General features: G+C 38.3%; 3 protein-coding genes and 1 long non-coding RNA gene across 4 annotated transcripts; 2 read left to right on the forward strand and 2 right to left on the reverse strand.

The window, feature by feature from the left end:
- The first annotated feature begins 3,167 nt into the window (after positions 1-3,167).
- LOC106944644 (cystatin-B-like) lies at positions 3,168-5,289 on the forward strand. The gene is made up of 3 exons (XM_015027764.1): positions 3,168-3,369; positions 3,481-3,582; positions 4,766-5,289. The coding sequence occupies exons 1-3, from the start codon at positions 3,295-3,297 to the stop codon at positions 4,892-4,894; spliced, it is 306 nt and encodes a 101-aa protein (XP_014883250.1). The 5' UTR covers positions 3,168-3,294; the 3' UTR covers positions 4,895-5,289.
- Positions 5,290-5,454: 165 nt separating this feature from the next.
- LOC106944646 (uncharacterized) lies at positions 5,455-10,150 on the reverse strand. The gene is made up of 2 exons (XR_001424377.1): positions 9,552-10,150; positions 5,455-6,752 (listed from the first exon to the last, which is right to left on the reverse strand). It is a non-coding gene; the product is annotated as an uncharacterized LOC106944646 (long non-coding RNA).
- LOC106944645 (cystatin-B-like) lies at positions 6,931-8,364 on the forward strand. The gene is made up of 3 exons (XM_015027765.1): positions 6,931-7,089; positions 7,196-7,297; positions 8,047-8,364. Exons 1-3 carry the CDS (start codon positions 7,024-7,026, stop codon positions 8,173-8,175), a joined length of 297 nt encoding a protein of 98 aa, XP_014883251.1. The 5' UTR covers positions 6,931-7,023; the 3' UTR covers positions 8,176-8,364.
- Positions 10,151-10,586: 436 nt separating the features above from the next.
- cpa6 (carboxypeptidase A6) lies at positions 10,587-27,053 on the reverse strand. The gene is made up of 11 exons (XM_015027763.1): positions 26,651-27,053; positions 21,183-21,258; positions 17,397-17,521; positions 15,927-16,041; positions 15,454-15,555; positions 15,258-15,362; positions 12,635-12,745; positions 11,882-11,972; positions 11,428-11,630; positions 11,166-11,250; positions 10,587-11,057 (listed from the first exon to the last, which is right to left on the reverse strand). Exons 1-11 carry the CDS (start codon positions 26,764-26,766, stop codon positions 10,843-10,845), a joined length of 1,344 nt encoding a protein of 447 aa, XP_014883249.1. The 5' UTR covers positions 26,767-27,053; the 3' UTR covers positions 10,587-10,842.
- Positions 27,054-27,272: the final 219 nt, after the last annotated feature.

A 27,272-nucleotide genomic window follows, 5' to 3' on the forward strand; every position in this document is an offset into this window, starting at 1 on the left:
GATTCTCATTCACATGAGCTGCTGCAATAAAGCTGTAAAGTATGCTTATGCAGATATCTTTTATTTCCCACACACAATCATTTTCAGTTGCACGTTATATCACAGCCAGTTGCAAAAGCAGATGAAAAAAAAAAAAAAACTTGCAGCATAATGGATTTTCTGCTGTGCACAACATTCAGCCTCAGCTGATAGTAAGGCACCATGGGCCAGCATTTAATCGGACACCTCAGGCAGTCACAAAATAAATCTGAGGGCTTTAAAGATAATTTGCAATAAAACTCTACATCAGAGCTGTTAATGTGCAACGAGGGGTTCTCCAGAGAGGCTTCAAGCTGCTTCAGTGCCGCCTCGCAAGTGAAAGATATAATAGTTATCAAACAGAATAACAGAGACTATGTTTAATCTATTTATTTAAGCTAGCAATATGGAGTTGTCTTGGCTCACTTGCTAAATGTGTTTGGGTAATCACAATCCCTCTAGCATGGACAAATGTAGCAGAAGTAAGCAAAAATGTTAGTTGAGTTTGATCTTTTTGTCCTTTCAAACAAATTTGGAGGGCTGTACAAAAGCATTCACACCCCCATGACTTTTTCCACATATTGCGATTTTGTTTTTTATTTTTTTATTTTTTTATTTGGTGTCATAACCCTGGATTGATTTGCAAAGAAAGGAAACATGTTATGTGGCTCTCAATCAAAATTCCAGACTGGAACAAATTTAAGGAGTAGAGAAAATTTGGATTTAAGTCTGAACGTTGATATATTCAGGAAGAGGTGTATCCTCTCACCTGAGCTTTGTATCTGTGCAGCTCCTCCATATTTACCTTGGGTCCCTTGGCTCCATCTCTGATGACAATTAACAATTAACCTATTTTTATTGAAGTTTTATTTCACAGACCAACACAAATGACAGCACATGTCTAAGAATATTCTAAAGGCCTTGTAGGAACATGTGTATTTATAGAAAGTAAACTTGATGTAATTTCAATTAAATAAAAACGTATCTAGGTGCGGTATGTTGAGTTAGACAAAACTGACCCATTGCACTATTAAGACAAGCAAAAACGTTTAAAATTTCATATCTGCATTAAACTGTCCTATAATAACAGCTTTGTAAAAACTTTACAAAGCTGTAAGTTGCTCACGATTGTGAGGGAAAACTTTATAAATGATCTGTGTGGGACTCCAGATAAAGTCTTTTGCATTTAAGCTCTTCTCAGATCCTAACGAGCTAACCAGGCCGGCAGCTACGAAGTATTAGATAATGGGTGGAGGTCACTGCTGGATCACCAGGCAGAATATTTGCATAATTGGCATAAAATTATGCACAAGAATCAAACATACCAGAGTTGTACTGAAAAATAAAGAAATTGTTGCCAAAGTGTTTGTCATGCAAACCTGACAGTGAGAATATATGACCAAGAAAGTCTTCAGTTTGGAAGGAAGGTCTCAGCATTCGGAACATGTCAAAAATGTCTGCTAGAATAGATGCAGAAATTACTGGACGTCTTCCTTTGTTTCTTGAAGATTTTTCACCTCTTCTCCAAAACAATTTGTTTTTGTTGGAGAAGTTTGGATGCTTTTGTGTAGCTAATAATTTATTTAGCATTGAAACCTAAAAAGTTTGTCTAGGCTTTGTAGTTATTCAATTCATTTAAATTATTATGAAGGTGTGAATGAGTGTGCACTGGTTTGTCTCGCAGATGTATCTGTGTTGCATTTGTACACCATGCAAAGGTTTTAAAGGCTGATATATTTCACTTAATGTTCTGAATTCATAGGATACAAGCTTCACTTACTGAAATAATTTCCCACTTTTTTTTATATTACTCTTTGACAATATTCTAATTTCTTGAGTTGTATTAGTCAGTAACAGATTACGTATGTGCGCCACCTTCTGGCGACCCAAAACATCGCAAAGAATGTAGGAAAGAAGATGGATATGTTTGAACTTGAATCAAGAAAAGGAGAGAAGAACTGTACTGTGACCTAAACAGCAGATTTATTTTAGTTATTTCCTAATTATTGAAGACTTCCCAGCTTACTGATTTTGTTTCTACATGTAAACACTGCCATCTTGTGGTGGAGTAGCACAACAGCAGATCTTTTCAGAATTTATCCAAAATACAAACACAAAATATTTAAGAAATATTTGTTAGTTAATGGAAAACCCTAGGCAAAGTGGGTTCTGTCAAGCGATATAGCACTTCTGGTAAACATCATGAAACCTATTAATGATTCCAATCAACAGATATTTTGCTCCAAATAAAATCAATCTAATTTATTATACAGAGAAAACATATTAGACATGAGATACGGGATTACTTCCTACAGAAAACTATTCTTTTTATTTATAGATACAAACGATGTTTATATCTCCATTGCTTAATAGCATATGGATTAACTAACTTCAAAGTATATTTTACAGGCAGAGATCTGTTTTCTGCATCCTGAAAAACCTGCTCTGAGTTTTGTTGGCACATAAGAAGGAAACAGGAAGTCCAAATTCCTGCAAGAAAGTCTTTGGTTTTCATTTTCATTCTATGTGATGAATGACATGTTTTCCTTTAAAAAGTAAAATAGCAGATTTAGACTTTGTTCAAAGCAGGGAAAAAATGTTTGCAAATAAAAGATGAAATTGGATGAAGTCTGGTCCTCTGGTGTTGGAGATCTTACCCAGAAAGACGGGGGATTTTTCCTCCTCAGCCTTCAGTGCTGTAGCAGATATGAAAACTGATTTCAACGTAAAGATCTAATCTATTGTTTCCACACATTATTTACATATTGACAACTTATGAAGAGTATTCATACACAAACTGTTCACAGAGAAGCTTAATGTGTGAATTTTTGTTCTCATAAAAACCCGTCCCTGCAACATATTTGCTACAAACACACCTTAAAAATTGGAAACAGGGAAGACTTTCCTTGACATTATACGCCCACTCGGACCTTTGCTTCCTCGCACAGTCCGTTTTTCTCCTCGGTAGTGTCAGCGGTTCTGTACGGGACTAAAATTGGTATTCAACTATTTATTTTATTTTCCTTCCTGGCAAATAGAGTTTTCTACACTATGTGGATAATTCATGTAAAGCAAAACAAGTATTTTCTGAATCTGCTCAGGAAAGCATTTAAAAAAAAAAAAAAAAAAAGCAACGCTCCCCTCCACCCCTCTCCTTTCAAGGAAATGGTACAGTCCGCCAGCATTCTCAGTTCTCTGCTTGAATTCCTCTCTGGGTCACGCAGTAAGTGGGTTTTCTCGTCAACTTTTGTTTGATTTCCGTTTCAAAAGTCTGCCATGGACATAAAATGTGGGGCGATATCCCGTGAGACAAAGGATGCCGATGAAAATGTTCAGCAGATCTGTGATAAAGTAAGCACACGCGTCTACACTGCCACACCTATTCGGACATGAACCGTTACTCTCTGGGGTGTGCGGTGGTCTGTGTTTAATTTTGATGCTGTCTCCTTATTTTTTCCTCAGGTGAGGCCTGATGTGGAAGAGAAAGCAGGGAAGACCTATGATGTTTTCACAGCCAAGAGCTACAAGACTCAACTTGTAGCTGGGACAAACTACTTCATCAAGGCAATTCTATCTTTAGAAGTTCAACTTTATTTGAAGGCAGTCCTGTCCTTGATAGTGAAGTACTTTGTCATTCAGTTCATTCAACATCCAACTGAACACGTAAACTTTCAAAGCTTAACAGCTGACAAGTTACTGCATTTTAATTTATTAATTTACTATACATCCATCCATCCATTTTGTTCCGCGGGGTCGCGGGGGCAGCAGCTTCAGAAGGGAGGCCCAGACTTCCCTCTCCCCAGCCACTTCTTTATTACTTTATTCTTTATTACTATTGCTACTTGATTACTTATTTATTACTTAATTTGCTATGGCTTAATGCTTTGTGCTCTGCAGAAATAGTCAGCATCCCTTGAACTTTTTCACAGTTTGTCACGTTACAACCTCAAGTTTCTGCTACGTTTCCCATGCTTTTAGAAACGTAACGCAACGTAATTGTGAAGTAGTGTTTTCACTTTGACTCCTACTACTGCTACATATTGAGGCTGCTTTTATTTCTCTGTTCTTTGGACAGTAGCTAAAGCTGAACTTGAATGTCCTGTTCCAGCACAAGAATATACTTTCTGCAAAGCTCTTTTGCACAAATATAAACAATGGTTGTCTGCTTCCATGTTTGATTTGTACTTAGCTTCTCCCATCTCCCCAGTAAGTCTAACAAATTTTGATGTCCCTCCCAAAGAACGCCATGCCATCACCATTTTTCACACTTCCTCAAATGAATTGTTCTAAAATGATGTGCAGACAGTTAGTTTTTTTGCAAGCCAGAGAGCTTAGCTTTGGTCTCCCCTGATCAGAGTACCTGTAGTTTACTGGGATTGAACGATCTACATGTAATTAATTAGCTGACTAGATTATAGTTGTATCAGAATATATACACTATGCACTTTTTGGGTTTATATTTGTATAGAATTTTTTGAAAATCTATTTCACTTTCATCTAATATGGAATCCCCAAAATGCATTCAAGTTGTAATGTGACATAATGTCACCAAATACTTTCGGAAGCTACTGTAAAACACCAGCTTTGCCACAAATATGGTTGTCTGGTAACCTCATTTAGCATTAATTGCATTGTTTTCCCCCAGCTGAAGGACATCAACTTGATGTCACTGCATGCAGACTCTCCTTTACCAATTTTTAATGCACGAAAGGATCCTGTTTAACTTAGTTTATGGTGTCCCTTTCAGGTCCACATTGGCGGAGATGATTACATTCACCTCCGTGTTTGGAAAAAACTCCCATGTTATGGAGGAGATCTTAAGCTGTCAGACATACAGGTCTCCAAGAGCCACCACGACTCCATTGATTACTTTTAAAAGGTTCACAGTCCAGCCACAGGACCCGGTGGTCAGCAGTGAAGACGTCAAATCATCAATATCCAGCGACGGCGGGGCAAAGAGCACCTCATGTATTAGTAAAATACAGCCATCGGCTCTTGTGTAAACTGTTTACTCCTCTGTATCTGTGACAGCTCACTTAGAGAGGATCTTGAAACCAACTTCTGCAAATCACATGTTTTTGTGGTTTTGTGGTTGTTCTGGCACGCTCCCTGCTTTATGACTTAAAATATGAGCCTGTAAGCAGTAGGGTAATCCCTGATCTTTGCCTTTACTCACATCTTGGTTGCATCTTGTGACTGATGTTCCTTATTGTTTTGCACGCAGTACTCCCAGTCATACACTAAACGATGACTCATATGTCTGCAGCTTGATGTTCTTAAATATATATATTTGCCATAAATATATATTTTTCCAGATGTGAAATTTAAAAACCCCCAAAAAGTAAAAAAATTGTTTTTTTTTTTTTTTGTTCAGTTGTAAGAATGTGTGATAATGGTCGAGATGAATGGGATGGAGACATTTTTTCTTAGGTTCTATATAGAACCTGGGAAATTATGAAAGTTAATGTTGGTGTGACATTTAATGCTGCATAGAAAGCTATAACAACTCACTAATGCTCAATACTCTATTGTTTTGTCTCTTTAGATGTCTGATAACTGAGTAAAACTGGTGCTTTAAATGCTAATAGTTTTCATGGGATATAATTCAAATTATTGACTGATGTCTGGGATCCAAAGGTGCTCCTTATCTGCTTACGGTTCCACATTTTTCTAAAAGTGTGTCGATTTTAAGGTGTTACATTTTATTATTTTGTTCATATGTTATACCAGTTCAGATTAAAATACATTGCTAATTAATAAACAACACAACTGCTTTCAATTAAGTTGCAAGAAGTAAAATTCAATTCAGTATCTGTAGCTGAATTAGGGAACCAAAGCTTCCAGCGTCTGTCTAAATTACAATGCTACGTTACAGATACAATGTTTGCTGGATGAAAATGGAATATTGTACCTGAATTAAGCTTTCTGGTTCATAATGTTGCAATATTCCGCCCTGTTCTGTGTCCTCGTCAGCATCATCATGTACTGTGTGTGGCAAACACCACCATGAACTCCAAAACACATATGGTTGTGGAGTTTAAAGCAGCGTTATAAACAAAAATATCCCAAGCTTTGAACCCTTCCTGTTGCGCCACCCTAGTGCGAAATTCATTTGACTATTTGCTGTGCCCTTGATTGTTGTAAGAAAACCATAAGAGGTTCTGTTTGCTTGTTTTCTTGGTTCAAAAATACCATCAATCAAATAAATGAATCATTGGCTGCCGATTCCTGCAAAGGCTGACGACATGTAGAGGAACCATTTTTGTGTTAGAGTAAAACATTAAAAACTTAGCAAAACCTGAAAAAAGATGTTTCTATTGAAATTAATGCTCACTTCTGTGTCACTTTCACATCATCAGTGCACTGGTTGATTAATTAGTGTCGAAATGTTTTTTTCTTGGGCCATAATAAATACAACACAGTAAAACCACTGAAAAGACGAGACGAGGCGTTAATTTCTCTATCCAGGTTGCTCTTCAGAAAATACATCGGTAAAGAAAAAAAAAAAAAAAAGGAGGAACGGAGGGTGGAAAGTGGCAAAGAGGAAAGAGAACTGAGTGAGGTGTTTTGTGGTGACTCATGTTTGTCCCAAAGCTCACTTCACTCCTCATTCCACTGTTACCAGAAGAACTGGGCCTCAAAATCCAGCCAGCTGTGTCAGTGAAGCGTCCACTCCTCGGTCTGAACCACACGAGTCAGATGAGGGAAGCAGGCGAAATGTAGAATGCCTGTGCCTTTAAAAAAAAGCGTAGAAAGCTTAAATCAATACTATATTAACTCTGCTTACCCTCTATTATTAAATCAATGCAATTGTTTGTTAATTCTATCATTCTCGTCGGAGTCTAAATTAAAATAAAAACACACCTCTCTCCACTTTGTGATGGTACACTCCAGAGCGCTGCCGCATCATGTGATTTACTGACTCAACTTAAACGCCTCACAGACAGACTGGTTGGATATTTCTTGGTTTTCTGTCGTTGATCGCATTTATACCGACTAGTCAACATGTTGTGTGGAGGTACAGGAGGAGCACAGGACGCCACGCCCGAAATCCAGGAGATATGTAATAAAGTAAGGGAAAACGTGCTTCTCGGCTAAAACTACTGCAAATTAAAAGCAGACCTGCTCAAATCAGCCCTGCCTGACTGTTTCTTGTTGGTGTCTCGTTGCTTTTCAGGTGAAGACTCAAGTGGAGCAGAAGGCAGGAAAGACCTATGAAACCTTCACCGCCAAGAGCTACACGAGTCAGGTTGTTGCGGGGACCAACTTCTTCATAAAGGTAGATCAGGCAGACCACACATGACGATGTGACGTGAAGAAGCAACCCTGAAAGCCTTTACATACATTAAATGCCGTATTTTCTCTCTGATGGTCTATGTGGTTGGCTGCTGGAGATAGTCAACAGCACTTGTAGTTAATGTCTTGTCCAGCAGGAAGGATTACAGATTGTGTGAATCTGCCATGACAGTCCTGGCACCAAGAGAAATGGAACAACTGCTTTGTTAGCATTTGTAGTTGCATTTTACAATCGTCTTTATCTTCTTCATGTGTCGTCCTCCGTTGCACGGGAGTCCAGTCTAAATTTAATCACTTTTAACGTTTCTTTCTTTGGTACATACCATAGACAGACACGGTGCAACAGACTGTGTGCATCTGACGTGCGTTAATTGCACATTGCTCGTCAACTGCTAAGCTATGAGCGAGTGACGCTACAAAACAAACAAGTGCATCGTGGGTAATGTAGTACTAAGTGAGGGCATGGATTTAACACACAAAGTAGTGCATAATCTCAAAGTGGAAGAAGAACCATGCATGTTTGTTTGTTTATTTATTTATTTATTTATTTATTTTTCACTTTTTAAGACAGAAAAATCAGATGTGGCAACTCTTAATGCTTTAGAGCACAAAATCTCAATTGTTTTTTGTTCTTCATATGAAAAAGTTCATGTAGTATTATGTGTTATTATACATAATTAAGGGTTTGCCCAAGTGAGTGCAGTCTAAACTGTTGGCTTTAATTATTTTCAGGTCCATGTCGGAGATGATGAGTATATTCACCTCCGTGTTTTCAAGAAACTCCCATGCCACGGAGAAGAAACTGAGCTGACCAATGTTCAGCTTTCCAAGAAGCACCATGACCCCATTGAGTACTTCTAAACAGCTGGCTTTCCAAGCAACCCTCCAGTGCCTACACTCTGCATCCTCCGTCTAATGTCCCCCAACCATGTCGTTGTTCTAATCTCATACTGTAGTAACTGACCATGTGTTCAGTGTGGATCATGAATGAAATGTGTTACGGAAATCCTTTTGTACTATATGTTTGAATAAACAAGAGTGAGAATTGAATTTTGTCTTGTTTTTCTTCGCCCTTGCTGTTGTGGTTGCCTAAGATCTCCAAAATATGAATATGGTAGATGTATGGGAAAGTAGCTGAAAAAATCTTTTCCTCTTCATCCTACAAGAGTAAATTCACAAAATGTACCCTCTCCTGAGAAGTCCAGAGAAGTGGACTTTATCCCTTCTTGTAGGAAATGAAGGAAATGAAGCCATTGCAGTGGCAGGCACACAAAAATCTTCCTTACTGTCAGTCTGAAAAGGTTAGAACTGCTGCTGAGGCTTCAGGCACTTTATGGATTTGTCATTATAAAATCCCCACAAACAAACACTTTTATTACTTTTGTTTGTGTGTTTTTTAATCATTTGAATTTAGTCTGTGTCAAACAAGAAATTTTGGCAAGTTTGCATGGAAATAACCCTACCTGATTAAGATTGTATTATCCATCCATTTTCTTTACACCCTTGTCCCTTAGTGGGGTCGGGACGGTTCCTGGTGCCTATCTCCAGCTAACGTTCCAGGTGAGAAGCAGGGTACACCCTGGACAGGTTGCCAGGTAACACAGAGACAAACAACCATGCATACACACATGTAGGGGCAATTTGGAGAGGCCAATTAACTTGACATGTTTTTGGACTGTGGGAGGAAACCAGAGTACCCAGAGAAAACCCACACATGCAAACTCCATGCAGAAAGACCAGGGCCAGGAATTGAACCCAGAACCTTCTTGCTGCAAGGCAACAGCGCTACCAACTGCGCCACTGTGCAGCCTAAGAATGTATTAGTTTCTTCTAATACAATGTCTTTGTAAGATTGTATTAGTTTCATGTCTTGACAAGCATTGAACCATGGATCTCACCACACCCCAAAGAAAAATGACGCTGTCACATGCTGCACATTCTCTGCCACCACTTTGGTGGGAATAAGTTTCTCTCCACATTTTAACGAACCTGTTGGCTCCACCTGAGATTGTTTGAGCTTTTGGTGAAAAGGCGTTGGTTGACCTCTGGCTTATTTTTCAGACAAGTTGAGATTTATTTGAATAGCTTTTTTTTCTCTCTCTCTCTCTCTCTCTCTCTTAAGCAAAATCAGAATTTACTCACACCATCTTTATTTAGTATTTAAATGAAGTTGATGATCTAAAACAGTCACTTTGACAAAAAAGCAAAAACAGAACAAATCTGTGAAGGGTACGTACCTTTTTGCAAAACATAAGTTTCAGCTCAAAAATAATGAGCCAAGTTGCCGGCTTGGATGTTGCCATAGAGATGGTCGTGAACATAAGTACACCATTCTCTTATTAGAAACTGCACAAGCATATACTAAAATTATTTGTAAAGAATAAAAGTTTGTTCTGTAATGTAATGTAATGTAAAGAGAGCAGCTTCAAATTTACTGAAAAAGCTGAAGTGAAGCAGAAATCTGAGTAAAAGCGAGGCTGCTCAAATAAAGGCTTAAACATTAATTGCGAAAGAAACCTCCTTTAAAATTCAGCAGACACTTAAAAGTCAAAGCTAAGTCTCAGCATGAAAGACTAATTCTTGTTCTGGTTGATCCCAAAAGGCAAAGATGACTAATTAGCTGGTCAGAGCAGATTTGAAGGTCTTATTGTCTTTGTTTGAAAAATGTGGGCAGCTCCCTGTTCTACCTGAATCCACCACAATAAGGTGACTGCTGGAAAAAACCCAGTTGTTGGATGATTATAAAAACGTATGTTACATGCAAGGGGATCAGTGATAAAATTCTGTTTGTCGCCATTCAAGATGAGGAACTAATTAACTTATTTTCTCAGTTTGAAAAGTGCTGACACAAAGCTTTTTTTAATTTTTATTTTTTTACCCAAAACAGTCTATTTTTTTACACCATTCTAGCTAGCAGAAGAGAAATAATATTCAGTCTCAGTGGTTGTGCTCCTGCCTGTTTTTGTTCTTGAATAAAATGCTGGTTCATTCATTAGCATGGTTCTGGCCTCTGTGCTCTTTAGTTCCTTGAATCAATGATTGCTGGAGGGCTTCCCATTTTCATCATTCTTTATTTATTTTGCTTGCAGCAGCACCCATTTTGTTGTTTTACTGTAATACACTATGTATATGCAAAGCTAATCTTTAGCAGAAAAGTAACATCTGCTGACTTGACTATACGTTTCCATTTTTGTACAAATACACATTTTCTTTTCTTTCTTTTTTTTACTCCTCTAATATGTGTAAACAAAGAGTCACATACATGAACAGAATTATCAAACAAGTTGTTTATTTTTTTATATATAAAAGATTGCTTTTTATTTTATTCTTAAAGTGCCACCATAGCTCGTCAAGTGCTCACATCCCTACCATTTTACTGGGAAAAATAACTTTATATGCAGGCACTCTAAGGCCACCACAGTCATTTCCTAAATGTAAAAATGATAAAAAGAAATCGGTGACATTAATTTGTATAATGTCTTTGAGATCTCCAATAACCTGTGGTAGAAAATTCTACAACAATATTGTTCATATATATGAAAATCTGTTGTTGTCTGTGTTGCACTTCTTCAGCAGACCCGATGCAATGGCTTTCACAGCTTTCAAGGTCTCAATGCAGGTGGGTTTGATCAGTGATTCGGGCAGGAGGAAACCAAAATGACCCGTATCCCTTAGCTCAAAAGCAAAAGCATAGGGAATCCCATTCCTGTAGGCCCAGTCAATAGAGCTGCCAGAGCTAACATCTGAAAATAAGTGAAAAACAAAAATGGTTGGAATTATTAATAAAATCAGACTTTTCTGAGATTTCTCTTGGAAAACTCTAAGCTAATTATGAAAAGCAGAAAACTCACATAGTGTTGTGGCGGCAGGTCCGTATCTGTACCTTACTCCGTATGCAGAATATAGTGCCGTCACCGCATTCTGAGCTGCTGACTCCTGGGGGGGAAAAAAACAAAAAAACTTTTATCAAGTGTGGATTTTGCTGCTGAAAGAAACAGTTATGTCATTTGGCAGAGTATTGACTCAGGATGGCTGAATGTAAACTGATCCTGCATAAGATCCAAATCAAATGAAGTGATGCTTGAGCACCTTAAATTATGGTGAACTCCTTACCACACAATTAAAGTTGGGGATTGTGGCATATTTGTAGGAGTATGGATATAGGAGCATCTGCGCGTAGGCGTGGATGGATATGTACGCCTTCATGTGTTTCTTGTGCTTCCGTAGAAACTTGGCAACTGCTTTGACTTCGGGTTCAGATTCAGGGAAAGGACCACAGTAAGTGTCGTCACACGGATGGGAGGAAGCGCCTTCATCTTCAATAAGAAGATAAAAAATATTTTACTTTGGCTCATTTTGCATAGATTATACATAACCTAAAAGCAAAACAACAGCAACTAAAGACAACAAATAACCTCCTCTCCACCCAACAGATACAAAATCTTCACATAAACCATGTAAAATTACAACAGCAACATGCATGTTACCTTAGTTATTTGCAGGCTGCGCATGCTGTCATGAGTGTTGGATGCAACTTATTTTACTTAGACTTGAGAAAGTAACTCACCGCACCATTTCACCTTCCAGTTTCTGTTGGCATCCACACCCCTGCAGTGGAACTTGTGATTTTTGGAACGCGTCTTTCTCCAGAACCGATCCTACAGAAATTAAATAAGACAATTTTAGAGCTTAGCTATATTTATAACCAGCACAGGAGCACAGACAGTTCTTAAGTGTTTCTGCTATCATTAAAAGTCAGTTCTTATGGATATTTTTTTCTATGTTTATGTAATATGTTTGTTTCTTATTGAAATCTAAGACATTCAGATTTTTAATTCATATTGTATATAAAGGTATAAAAGAATTGGATAATTTTTTTCAGGAACATTTTGTATGTATTTAAACACACGAGTTTATTTCTTTTGGTAATATTTTGATAATTTTTTCAGGTATGAAAAGACCCAAACTGCAAAGGTAAGGGGAAAAGACCAGCACCCCAAAAGCACAACAAACGTAACATTAAAGCATTTTACATACAAAGAAATGAAACTATACCTATCCAACTAAAAAACAAATAAAAGAAAGTAGATTTATCAAAATTAATTGAAAAAACAAAATTCTTATAAGAAAATCAGATTGCACTTTTTATTCTCTTATTGCAACTTTGCATCCTGAAAAAAAAAAAAAATAAACAGAGGGTGATAGCTAAGTGAAACAACTCTCCTCTAACATGAAGTTTAGGATGGATAAGGGACAGGTCAGAGACACTAGCTCCAGTTCTCCTTTAAAAACTGATAGACAATTGTGAAACATATTGTACCGTGTTCCAGCTGAAGCGATACCCATCCACATTGAAGACAGGCATGATGAAGAAATCAAGATGGTTGAGTAGTCGTGTCATCACAGAATCATACTTGTATGAGCTCAGTGCCTGAAATTTTGCAAACAAATAAAAAATAACTATACTGATCAGTGAGTTAAATAACAAACCAAGCTTTTCTTATTATGCATTTTTATTTTGTTTGTTTCCCTTTGCATTGTGTAACCATATGTATCTTCAAATCTGAATATATTTGTCCCATTTATACCGTGATTAAAAATCAGGACTGGGGTTAGGCTATCAAAGCACTGGGATAATAGTCTTTAGATCCTTGTTTCTTTTAAATAATATTTCAAAGAAAGCCAATATCACTTTAAACAGAGAGCTTAATGATTTGATAAATTACTTTTTGTTTTATGGTTTTATTAAAGAACCACATTTTTTCATGCATTATATTGCCATTTTGTTGTAAGTATTATAATATGTAGAAATTGCTTTAACAACAGAAAAAAAAAAACATATTTTGTCTTTGTCATTTCTGGTAGATAGAGACCCACTGTGGAGAGGCACTTTTGATTCAGGAGCTGCATTCAGAAAGATTGGCCGGTTTCTAGCCAACGTTGATGTGGTAAGAGTTTAAAAAAGACGCCACACTGACCTCCAGTGGTGTACCGACGTTACTACATCTTTTCATAGCTTGCATTGATGTCATTTGATGTTCAAAAAGTCGTGTTTTAGAAGTCCCACGACTTTTCTTAGTTTCCATTTTTATTTATTTATTTTTTGTTGCTAATTTTCTAGTGCAATTAACTTTCCCATCACTGTCTTAAAGACAGTGACCTTTCTTTAGGTCAGTCTTTTAGTTTAGAGTTTCTTTTGTCATGGTCTGTTGATTTAGTTTCTAACTCTGCTTGGTGTTAGAAAGCAGAGTTTTCATTTTCACATTTTGCAACCCTGCTCCAGAAGAAATCATGTCCTACCAACTGCATGCGTGTCTTCTTCAGACTCATTAAAAATTGTTACATTAAAACCACAAATTTTAATGTACTTTAATATGACATTATGTAGCAGACTAACACAAAGTAATGCATACAAAAATCACATTCAATATGTTAGAGAAAGAGAGGTACCTATGTTTTTATTTATTTTGTCTTTGTGTCTTATAACTTACTCTGTCTTTTATTTATGTTTATTTTAAGTTTTCAAGTTTTAATGTTTATACTCTTTAGTCAAACACTTTTTGATTTTTATCTGTGAAAGATGTTTTACAAATATATTTTACTCACTTACTGTATGCAGTAGGACTCCTCACATTCATCCACACTATAATGAGATCTATCAGCTACTCTTGAGTCAGTTGGCAAATAATAAATGTTTAATGCTTTATACAATTTAATTAATCAATTAGTTCAAGCAATAACAAACAATTTAATATTTTTTCAGTAGGGTAAGGAAAAATAAAACACAAACTGAACTCTTTCCAGCCCTGCCTTGTAACTTAAGCCATGTCTGAAAGTCCTTTTGATATCAAGCTGAACAAACTCTTTAAATCAGGACTCTAAACTTATATAAACTCTACAGTGTATCTTTTATCTTCTGCCTCTTACTGTGTTTCTAATCCCATTCATCTGGGGTACAAATGGTATATTAAAAAAAAGGGGGAAAATAAACATTCTTGCAGTGTCTGGTTCTGCTGTGGCTTTCATTTCAGAGAGAAAAACTGAGACTAAAAGCCCATTTCCACTTTAGGGATATTCTCAGGCAATCCAAAGTATAATTAACCACCCTCAATTTTCACAGCATTTACCAGAGTAAAAGCGCACAACACAGGTAAAGATTTAACCCATAAAAGAACTCCTGGGATGCAGTACTTTTGGTATTACTCCAAACCTTTGGGGCGAAGCTTTAAGGAAGGACGACGCTTCCTTAAAGTTCCGTTTGTATTTTTCTTTTTACTTAAACTCTAATAAATAAAAACAATAAATTCATAACTTGTCTCTCCAAAATTAGATTTTTGTAATGCTCTTTTATCAGGTTTACCACCTCCTCTGATAGCTGTTTTTTTTTTTTTTTATGTCAGACCCATTCCATCAACTCATTTGCATGCAGTTGGTGGTAACTTTACATAGGTGAAGATTCATCAGTTATATATTTTTTTGTATAAATCACAGCTTTTTTCATGAGTTGTTACTGGTGGGGTTTTTTTATTTGGCCTTTCACAATTAGCTACTGAGGGAAAGCACGATGAGCGACCTGCGTGTCGCCATTGGACACAGCTTACTTACAGACACCAAATACTACAATGAGACTGAGCGTATCAACCCTCAGTCTCAATTACCTCAGGTAATTACCATCAGGTAATTGAGTTTCGAGAAAACAGGTTTAGGGTGGCAAAGGAACATGAAACTTTCATGTAAAAGTGGGGAATAAAACTTGTGTGAATGTTTGGATCATTATCACAGCTGTAAAATATATCTTAACATTAGGAAAGCCATATAAGACAAAGGAACAGCTATTGTGTTGGTAAAGAACCTTTACCCAGATTGCTTGATAATATGTGTAAGGAAGGAAGGCTTAAACATCGCATTAGAGATCAAATCTGCAGACAGCTCAACAGAAGTACCTCTTTGACAAACCACTGGCAGAAAGCAGGTCCAATCCACTCCCTGGCGTGAACACCGCAGTCGATCCACATGGATTTCTTTGGCGGACGGCTTCTCTTTCCTAACTGACAGGACAAAAAAATCCTAGTTAGGACACAGTCGTGTTTCAATGCACATTTCCTCTGTCATTTCTATTTAACTGTTGTTTTCTCCTACCTGAAGCACATAAAGCGGCCTCCCCTCATAGGACTTCCCCAGAGACAACATGGTAACCAGCTCAGGGCGACTTCTGTTCATTTCAAACATCCAGTTCTGAATCTGCAATCATGATTTGTGAATTGCATAAAAATGCAGAGAAGTTTTAAGTTGTGCTGTTCCTTTAATGTGTCTCTGCAGGTACACTGTGGTGGGTTTGTAAATGTAATTATCACTAAGAATGTGTGGATAAACATCTCAGGATTTAAACGGTATCTTCTCTGTCTTATGTTTTTTTTTTTCCCCAGTCAGATGGATGACATACCTGCATAAGTAATGATAATGGTTGAAGCTGTAAACTGGTGGAGTGTTTATGAGACAATAAAACAGGAGACATAAAGCTGCATGAGAAGGGGAGGAATTTGAAGCAGCAGAAAGCCTTATAAAGATGCGTGTTATGTGAACGGTGCTTCGACAGGTGGGACGACACCCACCTCCTCGAGCGAGTGGTAAACCTCGTAGTCATACGGAGACTCTGACCTCCGCTTGCGGGAGGAGCGGTATCCTGTCTGCTTTTCAATTTCTTTCTGTAGATCGGAGATGAGCGTCCTGTGGGAGGTGGAAACAGGGAGAGAAACATTTTTCCCACCATTTTTGAGTTACTTGAACGAGCGTTTCAATGATTTTCTGGTTTTGTTTATTACTTGACGGATCTGTAACAATGGTAAATGGACTGAACTTATATAGCACTTTGTCCAATTATTTTGACCACTCAAAGTGCTTTACACTAGAGTCTCATTCACCCATTTGCACTCACAAATGCGCACACATTTAAACACCGATACGCGGATCAGTAGTAGGCAATTTGGGGTTAAGTGCCTTGCCCAAGGACACGTTGACATGAGGCAGGAGGAAGCTGGAATCGAACCTACTACCTTCCGATCACAAGACAACCGCGCTACACACAGCCACAGTCGCCTCATCCAACAATATTTTAAAATTATTTATCTTAGTCTTCTTTTCACTGTCCCTTCATCTCCAGTAGAGTCTATGTGTCTCTGCTTTATCACAGGGCCGACTGTATTCTGAGGAGGCCATTCAGCCAAAGTCTGTGATGTTTTTGCTGAGGCAACTGCTTTGCACACTAGGGCTTGACGTTTTGTTTAAAGTGACATTTTTAAGTCTGCGTAATTGTTATAAAGCTCTGACTAATGCAATGCTATTACATTAATATAATACCTCCTTACAGTTCCCTATTTACTGGGATATGACGGTGTTGAAACGAAGTGGTGGATTAGATAGGTCTTTGTGTTGGCTCTATCATAACACTAATTATACATCATAAGTAAATGTGTCTGACAGCACAATTAAAAGTTATACTATAATTATCAACATCTGTCGCATGTTTGAAGTTTTTTTCTTCGCCTCCCATGAAACAGAAACAGATCATGCGACCTTTTGTCATCACGTTCATTTGGGCAAGAAACATTTTACTCCATAAAACATCAATTGCATCATCAAAAATTGCTGAGAAAGATTTCCAACACACACAGAGCTGGTCTCTAGCTTGGAGCCGAAATCTCTCCCCAGGGACGGAGATGACAATGAGAGCCTTTTTTTTTTTTTTTTAGCTGCTGATGCTTTCATAGAGCTTCGTCATTGTGGCGTAATTTTCACGAGGGATGCCAAACAGAGATGAAGGAGTTGCTTTGTGAAGTGGACAGGGAGAAAAGTTTGAGTCCATGATAAGCACTTTGGACAAAGGCCATGGCCAACACTGCATATGAGAACAATATTTCATGTCTGCAGGAAAACCGGGTAATTCCAATAACCTTAGAATGACAACAAATGTGTGTCTTTCAGGCTGTGTGCAACTTTAATTTAGTTTTTCTCATTATAAAATAGGGCAGCATCCGTTTTTAGGAACTCTTGCGAAGCTAAAACCATGCATGCAGTCGGCTTACCGATACTTGATCCTTTCCAGCTTTAGCCGAGCATGCAGATGTTGTGTGTCATTTCGCTTCACGTGAACATCCACTGTGGCATTGCGGTGGATCAGAGAAGCACTGTTGGGCTGCCAGAAGTCCACCTGAAGCATGAAATTAGGGAATAAATCAGCCAGTAATTCAGGGCATCTTTTCATACTTTCACTTTAAAGAGGAAACATACTGACTCTGGAAGATGTTTGTGTAAAACTCTTCAAAAACAAAAACATTCAGATTCAGACAATGTTAATCTCAATATTGAATTCACTTGCAGCTTGCCGGTCCACACAGCCATCTCTACCATGCATCCTTTAACCAGAGCTACTAACTAATTGAACAAAAACCCAATTTGAGTATCACAAAAGATAAACACACACAACAACAAAAACCTTTCAGTATCGTTTCATTATTATCATCATTGCCTGACAGCAGGACAAATAAAGGACTTAGAGTAGTGATTAGTAGTGAACTTGAGCACTATGTGATATTGCCTTAAAGGAAATAGATGAAAATCTTCTAAAAGGAGATGGATATGAAGGTGCTAACTTTCTTTGCTTTATACTCACCTGTTTCTTCCAAAGAGTTGTCAAATAATTCAGCTAAACTCAATCAATCTTGGATCAAACATTCACAAAGCTATTTAGGCTTTTTTTTTTTTTTGTCCATTTGACACAATTAGAGCTGCACATATCCAGCTTTTTTTCATCTGACTGTAACGCCTGCGATGTCCTGCAACAACAATCCCTCATGCTCCCCTCAAACTTCAATGTATTTTGTTAGAATTTTACATGAAAGAATCAAATCAAGTTTTAATAGAAATAGAAAAAGTGTCCAGGAGAGGCTCTTCAACCAAACAGGCAGGCAGTAATCTACAAATGATAGACAAGAATCAGGCGAACTGCAGGCCGTTGCAGAGTACATGTGCGATCATCCTCAGCTGACTCTCATTTGCTGGACATATGCTAGTTAATGTGTCAACTTTTAAAATGTTTACAAAATGCATAACTGATTATTTTAACTGATGGGACTGAAACCTGTCTGCCAGAACGTTTGGTGCCCCGGAGTATAAACTACATTTATATTGTGCCTCATTTCTCGTAATAAACCTTTGAATGTTTTAGGCTCGCTCATTTAATAGCAAAAACAAAACAAACAACAAAAAAAAACATGTATGGTATGCCAAAAGGGCCAATTAAAAATCCTTGATTAAGATAACAAAATGTGTTGTTTTTGTTTTTTAGATTTTTAATCTTCAGTTTCTTTAAGTCCCTTTGGCCAGCTATGAATAATTGAATTAGTATTATTCTGTTTCATGTGGTGGCAGAACGGGCAGAGCAAGTAGAGCAAAGTTACAGCTCAATAAAGACTGATGAGTTTCTCAGGAGGGCGAAGATGCGACGCTGCCTCACTGTCTGGAATGCGATTTAAAATAAGACGACCAAACGTGTGATCACACTGAAAAAAAAGCCCAGATGTGTCTGTTTTTGTAAACTCGGACAAAAGTACACATCCTGTTGTCAAATAGCAGATGTGTATGAACACTCTGAAAAGAAAGCAGCATTTAATATAATTTGTCTAAAACAGGTCTTTTTCTTTTCCTTTCAGCTTTCCCATGTTTTTAACTCAAAGCTCAATTGAGGTAAAAGTCGGTTCTACATAAAAATATATATGAAAAAACTTACATACGTACATACATTTATTTATTTATTGTTGTGCATAAGCTGGGAAACAAGAGCTGAGGGCAGATGGCAGAAATGTCAGCTAAAGAGGACATTGAAAAAAAAATGTTTTTTTTACAATTATGTTATTAATAGTAACATATTGTTAGACAGTCTGCATGGCGGGTGAATAGCTGTTAGCTCTGTTTCCTCTTAGCAAAAAAAAGCTCTGAGTCTATTCCAGCTCAGGCCCTTCAGGCTGCAGTGTGCATGTTCTACCAGAATGTGCCTGGGTTTGTTCTGGGTACTTCAGTTCCTCCATACATGGTGAGCACTGTTAACTAGTCCAAAAAAAATGTTTATTATATAGTGTTGTTGTTTTTTAAGGGTTAAAAAGGCGATGACTATAATTAGATTTTTGGTTAAAGTGATCACTAATGTGGGTACTGAAAGTGAACTGATGTGTAACAAAAGTACAAAAACAGTCCGTTTGTCCTGTCGCAGAAAATAATGTTATTCAAATTTAATAAGTGTTCCATAAAATGTTTACATTTCACATCTGACACTGTTTCGGTGAAGCCGTTTAGAATAAACACTCAACCAAGTGATTTCTCACATTCAAGATTGTGTCACTTAAGCTTCTTTCATTAATAAATAGAAACAGAACGAACCAGGACACCTGCATTCTGTGGCGTTGAGGCTCTGACCTGACGTGCAGCCTGAAGCTCACAACTTAGAAACACACTGGAGGCACTGCAGTGTGTGTAAGCTACTGAGAACACACGTACACAGCTGTCCAAACAGTAGCTGCTGCTGCTGGTGTTGTTCCTGCTGCACCCTCTGCCAGCGCTGTGCTTGCATCGCTTCCAAATACAATAGCTCAGTTCTGACCAGTGGCTATTAGAAGCCTCACTGAGTCCGTTTTGTCCTCGTTTTGTCCTGCAGTGTTTCATCACTCATGGGGGATAAAGAAGGTTTAAACGGCCATATTAAAAGTTGTTATGAAAACATTGAGACCAAAATCCTTTCCATCATATGTTGCATCATATTTGTTTTCACTTAGTGATGACTGTCTTCATTGTGTTAAACAAATTGTTCTGCTAACCTGCAACACCGGGAAGACGTTACGTCAAACGCAAAGTACAAATGAAGATTATTTCTTCATTTCTTTATTATTTATTACTGAATTCAATTACTTAATCACTGGTTTGTTTGTTTTAGTAATTATTGCTGTAAAGTAGGGGTGCACCGATTTATCGGTGCCGATTTCCTTAGTTTTGGGAGATCGGTGATCGGCCGATTTTTACATGTGAAGCCGATCTTATCCACCGATGTCATCAACTTTGGCAAAGGTCTAAAAATCAACCACTGTGCTTTTCTTTTCTCCCGTGAGAGACGTTTGACTGAAAAAACGGCTGACCAGATCACGTCTGCACATTTTCAGCTAATAATTACCCCACTGTTGCTAATTCAGCAACATTTCAGAGAAAAAAAATGGTATCAGGTATCGGTAAGTTAGGCTTTTTAAATGATTGGTAATCGGCGAACAACCAAAAAACTGCAATCGGTGCAACACTAATGGAAATAATTTCTACTGGTATAAAAAGTCTTATTTTTTATGTTACCAACAATAAAAAGCATGTCTGAAAAAGACATCTGTAAATCATTATTTGAACCATCAATCAAATCCATAATTTTGAGTAGAATAAGTATCTCTGTCCGTTTTCAAACCGACCTTTTATGCTAAAGCATGAGCAAACTGGAGCCTTGTGGGAAGAGGGTCTTGGTTGCTCCTGATTCTAATGGATAATTACTTCCAAATGAGTTTGAGAGAAGAGGAAAGGCCTTTGTCTCCTCTGTGGGTTACTGCCTAATTTCAGTGTCTTTGAAACACATGTTCACAGAGTTTAAACATCTGAACAATCCACCTCCCCCCCCCAAAATGGGGAAAAACCCACTCTCTCGTATCGGTCAAAGCTTCTTATTGAAATGATGACTGAGGGTCCCAGACTATGACATCCTGCTGAGAATGTATCAATATAGTATAATGCCTAGGAATACAAAGAGATGTTTAAAGTTTTAAGGAAATTCATTAAACAATGCCAACCTTAATCAGTCCCAGGATTTTCTTGAGGGCTTGTACCTCTGTGTCGTTAGTCAGGGTAATCCTGAAGACTTGGTCGCTGTGGAAACAACACAAGCCCTATAAGGTTCAGGTTACAGCTAAAAAAAAAAAAAAAAAACGCTCCAAAAGGTGTTTTTACAGCATTTCCACCCACTTCAACACACATTCACAGAGTGCATGTAGTAAAAACACCTGGGCTACAGAGTCAAGTCATAAAACGAGCTTTTGTGGCAGCTGAAGGTGACACTTGTTGACACTTGTCATAACAGATAGTGAAATCGGGGCTTTCCTCTTTCAGCATCTCAGAACAGGGCAGAACTAAATAACATGTTTCAGACTTCATTATAAGATTATGTTACCAGTCTATAAAGGTGACGCCTGCAGCCAGCAGATACAGTAGCAGCAGCTGCATTCATGGACTTTCCTGTTTAAAATGTAATTGTGTCGTTATTTTACGCCAAACGCCACCAACAAAAATTCTGTCTTTTATTTAAATAATAAAAATAAGTCACTCCCTTAATTTTCATCAAATGCCATATTTCTTAAGGCTGTGTAACGTTCAAACACCTCACCCTTCACACACGTGTGTCATACAATCCCTCAAAGACATGAAGCACACAATGAGCCCCCCAAAAAATCCAAAATAAATCTAACTAAAAATAAACGCATTTATGCATACACAAACATGTATTCACATGTAGATGTATACACCTATCTATCTTTATAGTTACATTAAAACACATCATTATAGAAGTTTTTTCATACACCATCTGATAAATAGAAATTAAACATGTTGTAATTCACAGTTTTTGTTTTTATGTTTTTTTTTTGTTTTTTTTTTTAAATGTGCATAACTTACCAGATGACAAGAACTCTAAGAGAAGAAGTTCAACGACGTTTCTTGTCACATTCATCAGCATAATGAATCTGGTATGGGTTGCTATGACAAAACAGCAGCCATAGGCCTAAACATGCTTGTAATAACTCACTTCCGTATTTTCCCACCATTCTTCTGACATGTTGAGCTTCTTTCAAACAACTTTTTTTACAGACCGTCACACAGGAAGCTGGGCCCCATTAAACAAAAATGGGAACAGCCCATTCATGAGGTCCGAGGGACAAAAGAGCCAGGTGTCCTACAGAAGTGACCTCCTCCTTTCACTGACTGACGGTATAACCTATTTGTAAAGGAGCAGCACTGACAGAAAACATGCAGATCAACTTTTTTGAAGGAAAAAAAAAGAACAAAAAACTATGTAACCATAAATCTAAATTAATTTTTAAAATGCCAATGCTGCTTTATAATCACCATCTGTTTGAAAGGCCAAGACAAAATTTAGAAGTAAATCCAATGGGCGGTCATGTGCACTTTGTTCAATCTGACTGAGCGTCAGCTATTTTTCAAAGTAGAACCATCTCAAATTTCAGTCGAAAGATATGCAAAGGCTTGTAGCTATTGCTCTTGTACGCTCTGTACAAGAGCAAAGGGTTGTTGTACGTAGTGTTGCCTCAAATGCATGCCGCACTTCTCAGATTTTAACTTGAAAGACAAAAATAGTTGCCTATCTCCAGATAGCATCTGACAGGCAGGGGTACAGCCTGTACAGGGTTCTATTCCGGTCCAAAAAGCTCACACCAATGCACACACAAAATCCATATAGAAAACGCCACAAACTATGAAATAAAGGCATTTTATACTGTAGGTTTCCATTACATTTATAGTGAAGGTTAAGTGGGTCTAGATACATTTTGTAGCAGCAAGAGCTAATTTCTCCTGCGATTATGATAGTTATTGACAACAGGTCTGTGATGTAGAAAACATTTTACAGATTTAGTATTATAAAGTGTAAAAAGCACTTTTGCAAGGCACAGAAATGTTTTGCTACTTTGAGGTCTGAAATCGTTAGATTCCCTCTTAAGTCACACTTTCTTCCACATTCTGTGATATCACTGTTTCTGTTTCTGTTACCGTTACTACAACCATCACCTAAAAGGGATGAGCTTTCCTCAGATAAAGCTGCCTTCAAGTTGTCAGTCCGTCGATTCTCTCTGCAGAAGGCTGCCTGGCATGACAGCAGCTTGTCTTTCACAACAATCTGGTCTTTAAACCAAATAGGTGTGCCTCGGTGTTGTTTATGCGTCAGTATAAACTTTAGCCGCCTCTGTTTTCGGATCTCTGCGTTTGCAGTTTCTTGAGACGCTTTCTAACTAATTTTATGACTTCATTTTGAAGCAGAACACCCTGTTTTGCACGCCTCCACACAGACATGAATGTAAAGCCAAAATATGTGGCGTCTGGGAGAGAAAATGTGGGAATTTTTAAGCTCTGACGCTCTGCCTCTCCCCCTGTTAAAACACATCAAAGGCTCCTCTGAAACAGACTGTAAATATCTTCTGCCCCACTTTCTATATGTTTTCAGAGATTACTCCCGCCCCTGCAGCTGTAGATCACTTATCTTCACAAATTTCACATCCCAGGCCAACCTTGTGTTGTCTTAGCATGTGTGGGATTTTTTTGCCTCTCGGATAAATTCAGACCAAAATGTTTTTGTTTTTTTTTTGTTTTTTTTGTTTTTTTTGCAATTACAAGAACAAATGGTGTCAAACATACCTCAATGTTCCTGCCTATAGCTTTAGAAATTGTGAGACCACAAGCACCCCACCTTCCCTACTGCTTCTTATCCTACTGCAATCAGCAGAGCCGGCCTGAGGCATAGTGGACCAAGTTGCTGATTAGGAGCCCCCAGGCCAGCAGGAGCCCCCCATGAGGAACAGGATTTTCACACAGTACAAGTCTGACAACCTGGTTCATTGTTGTGTTTTGGGAGTGAGCCGACTTTCTCATTTATTTTTCAAGTAGAAAACTTAAAACGGTTTAAAATGATAAATTTGTTCAAATGTATTTATATGAAATTTTAATTTATCTAAGATTATACATACAGTTCATTTTTAAGCACTTAAAAAGGAAGCATTATGTAAAATCAACTTTTTTAAGCGTTATATTGCGTTATAATGTCATTACCTCATCAAAGACGTGTCTCAGACGTTGCTTTGATTGTTTCATGCATGTTTGAGGAATCCTTAAATCTGGTCGAAGGCGTTGGGGGGGGGGGGGGGGGGCTAAAAATACCTTTTCCCGCAGTCTTCATGCCGAGCTCCTACCTCACAGGAGCACCTCTCCCCCCACGCCTGTCCAAGTCAGCTCCTCTAGACTAGTGGCAGCGGCGATCAGCAAACATCTGGTGGAACAGTGCATCTGCTGAGCTTATCCTACAAACTACTTCTCAGTCAAGCGCTTGCAAGAACGGTTGTAAACGGCACAGTGTTGTCAGGATGACATGCGGAAGGCAGAATGTCAGGAAGAGAGCATGTTATTGAAGCTGCAGAAGCATCAAATTGCAAAGTCAAATTTCTTTTAATCTATACTCAATATAGACATCTTCTTTTAATAACAACTGAAGGGAACATAGTTACTATAAAATGGCACTGTGGGGTGTGCTGTGGTGGCGTGGGGGGTTAAGCACAGCCCACATATGGAGACCTCAGTCCTTGACGTGGAGGTTCGATTCCTGGCCTGGTGACCTTTGCCGCATGTCTTCCTTGTCTCTCATTACCCACTTTCCTGTCAACTAACTATCAAATAAAGGCCACTAAGACCTTTAAAAAAATGGCACTGTGTGCCTGGAAAGTGCATCATTCTTCCCCTTAAAATTTCTGTGCTGGTGGGATGCATTTTATGGACTCAGTAACTGTTTCCAAATAAATCTCAACAGGTAATCGGTAATTTGCAACATATACGGTTGGAAGAAGAACCGGGAACACTTTTCTCCTTCATCCCAACCTCACCGAGTCTGCACTAAAACTTGGTACACTGGACAGGAGTGCAAGAGCAAACGAGTAAGTCACTTGCCAAAATGTAGAGATTACAGTCAGTCAGTTAAAGGAATTTATTTTTGTTTCACTGGTAACATAGCACATAAGAATTTGATGTGGTGGCTGGTAGGAAAATGCCTTACTGTGTCTTGCAAAAGAACTGATAGGCCTTGAACTTGTTCCCATTTTGTGACATCAGAACACAAACCTCAGTGTATTTTATTGTGCGAGACCAACACAACGAAGCACATAACTGTAAAGTGAAAGGGAGAAGTAGTATGGATTTCAGTTATTATTATTTTTGTTTTACACATTAAAACCACAAAGTGTGGGGTGCATTTGTAGTAAGCCCTCCTGTGTGCAGAATAAAATAAATAAATTTAAAAAAAAACTGCAACTGTAGCTGCAAGTCCCTACCAGACCTAGATGCTACATTTCTTACCATCCTTCTTTGTATAACAGCTCAAGCTCAGTCAGACTATGAGGAGCATTTCTGAACATGGATTAGACACAAATGATCAAATAGATTTCATTCTGACTATAGTGAATTGTGTTTTCATCTAAACCATTCCGTGTTGTAGTTCTAAGTGTATGACACGGGCTGATGTCCTGTTGGAATGTGAACCTTTGCTCCGTTCTAGAGTCTTTTACAACCGCTAACAGGTTTCCCTTTTGTTCTCCATCTGTCTTCCCATCAACTCTCACCAGCTTCCAGGTCCTAGGAAAGGTCTTCCCTCACCATGACGCTGCCAACATCAAGTTTCCAGTGTTGATGTTCAGAGTTGGTCTTCTACCACGCGAAGAGTTTTGAATGTACAGTTGTTACCAGACCCCCTTTTTCTACATGCTTGTTGTGTCCTCTATACGTGAAGGTTCCTCACTCTTCCATACAGGTGTTCTGAGGAGTGCCTGACTAATAGTTTTATAAACAAGTTGTCCAACCTAAGTTATGGATACCATACTCTTTTCATGTTGGAATGATGGACTGAACAGCACTGAGTAAGAAGTTCAAGGCTTGGGCTATTGTTTTATAACCTAACCACATTGTAAACGTCTTCACAACTTTATCCTTGACCTGTCTGCTGTGTTCTAATTAAGAAATTAGAACACAGCAATAAGGCTCTAATTTAAAAAAAAAAAAAAGCTCTAATTGAAAAATGTCTGAATTTCAATTAAGGACATCAAATGAGAAAAGGATGAACACTCATGAATGCTGCATTTAACATTTTTATTTTGAAAAATGTTTTGACAACCACGCAGACACTAAGATCAAATTCTGCTTTGGGGCAATTTAACTTTGGGCTGGCCCAGGACATCAGACAGAGAAAAGATGTTAAAGTGTTAGCAGAGGATGTTAATTCTGTAAATACTGAATACCACAAAGATTTTCTCTGTTCTCTAGTCAGCTTTAAAAAAGAAAACAAAGAAAAAAAAAAGAATTTTTTTTTTAAAAAAAAAGCTTAAATTTGGTTATTTTTGAGCTTGTTTTCGCCTTTTTATCTAGCTTTTTAAGGATGGGAACACTACTAAAAACACTAAGTGGTGTGTGTTAAGAGTGTGCTCTTTAATTCACTCACCCTGCGTAGCGGTTGTTGTACTGATACGCGCCGACGGGATGTGGCACATTACCGCAGATTATCACACAGGTCAGTATAACCGAGGCGCCAAATGCCCTTTTATGCTCCAGATCCATCCCAGGGGAGCAGGTCAGAGACCGTGGACAGTTTGCAGGATGCAGGTCGGTCGCAAAGAGACGCTTCCAGGACTCCCAGGTTCAGTCCTCGCCGTCAGCAGGGCTGGCCGCAGAAGTGTCGGGTTGCACTCCCGGGCAGTTCTGCGCACAGAGTCGCTCAGATGGTTGTATGGAAATACCACCTCCACTGAAGCTGTGGAGGGAGATCTACAGCAGGGGTAGCGGTTCTTTTTAAAACAAGGAGGACCCGAGTCACGTGGTCCACAGGAACACTCGAAAACTGACTGAGGACATGTGTGTGTGTGTGCGTAGGTGCGTGCGTGTGTGTGTCAACAGATTCCTATGCTGTTGTTGATTCATACGTCTGGTAAAGAAAATAAGTATCATCATTTTGCATTGCTTTTTTTTTTTGCACATACTTTGTGAGATGTAACTTTTTACTTTAACACAGGGGTCCCCAAGCTACGGCCCGCGGGCCGGATCCGGCCCGGCCCCCTGAACAATGC

Source organism: Poecilia latipinna, unplaced genomic scaffold (genome assembly GCF_001443285.1).
Source record: "Poecilia latipinna isolate Pla-1442-1.1 unplaced genomic scaffold, P_latipinna-1.0 Scaffold106, whole genome shotgun sequence".
Classification (NCBI taxonomy): domain Eukaryota; kingdom Metazoa; phylum Chordata; class Actinopteri; order Cyprinodontiformes; family Poeciliidae; genus Poecilia; species Poecilia latipinna.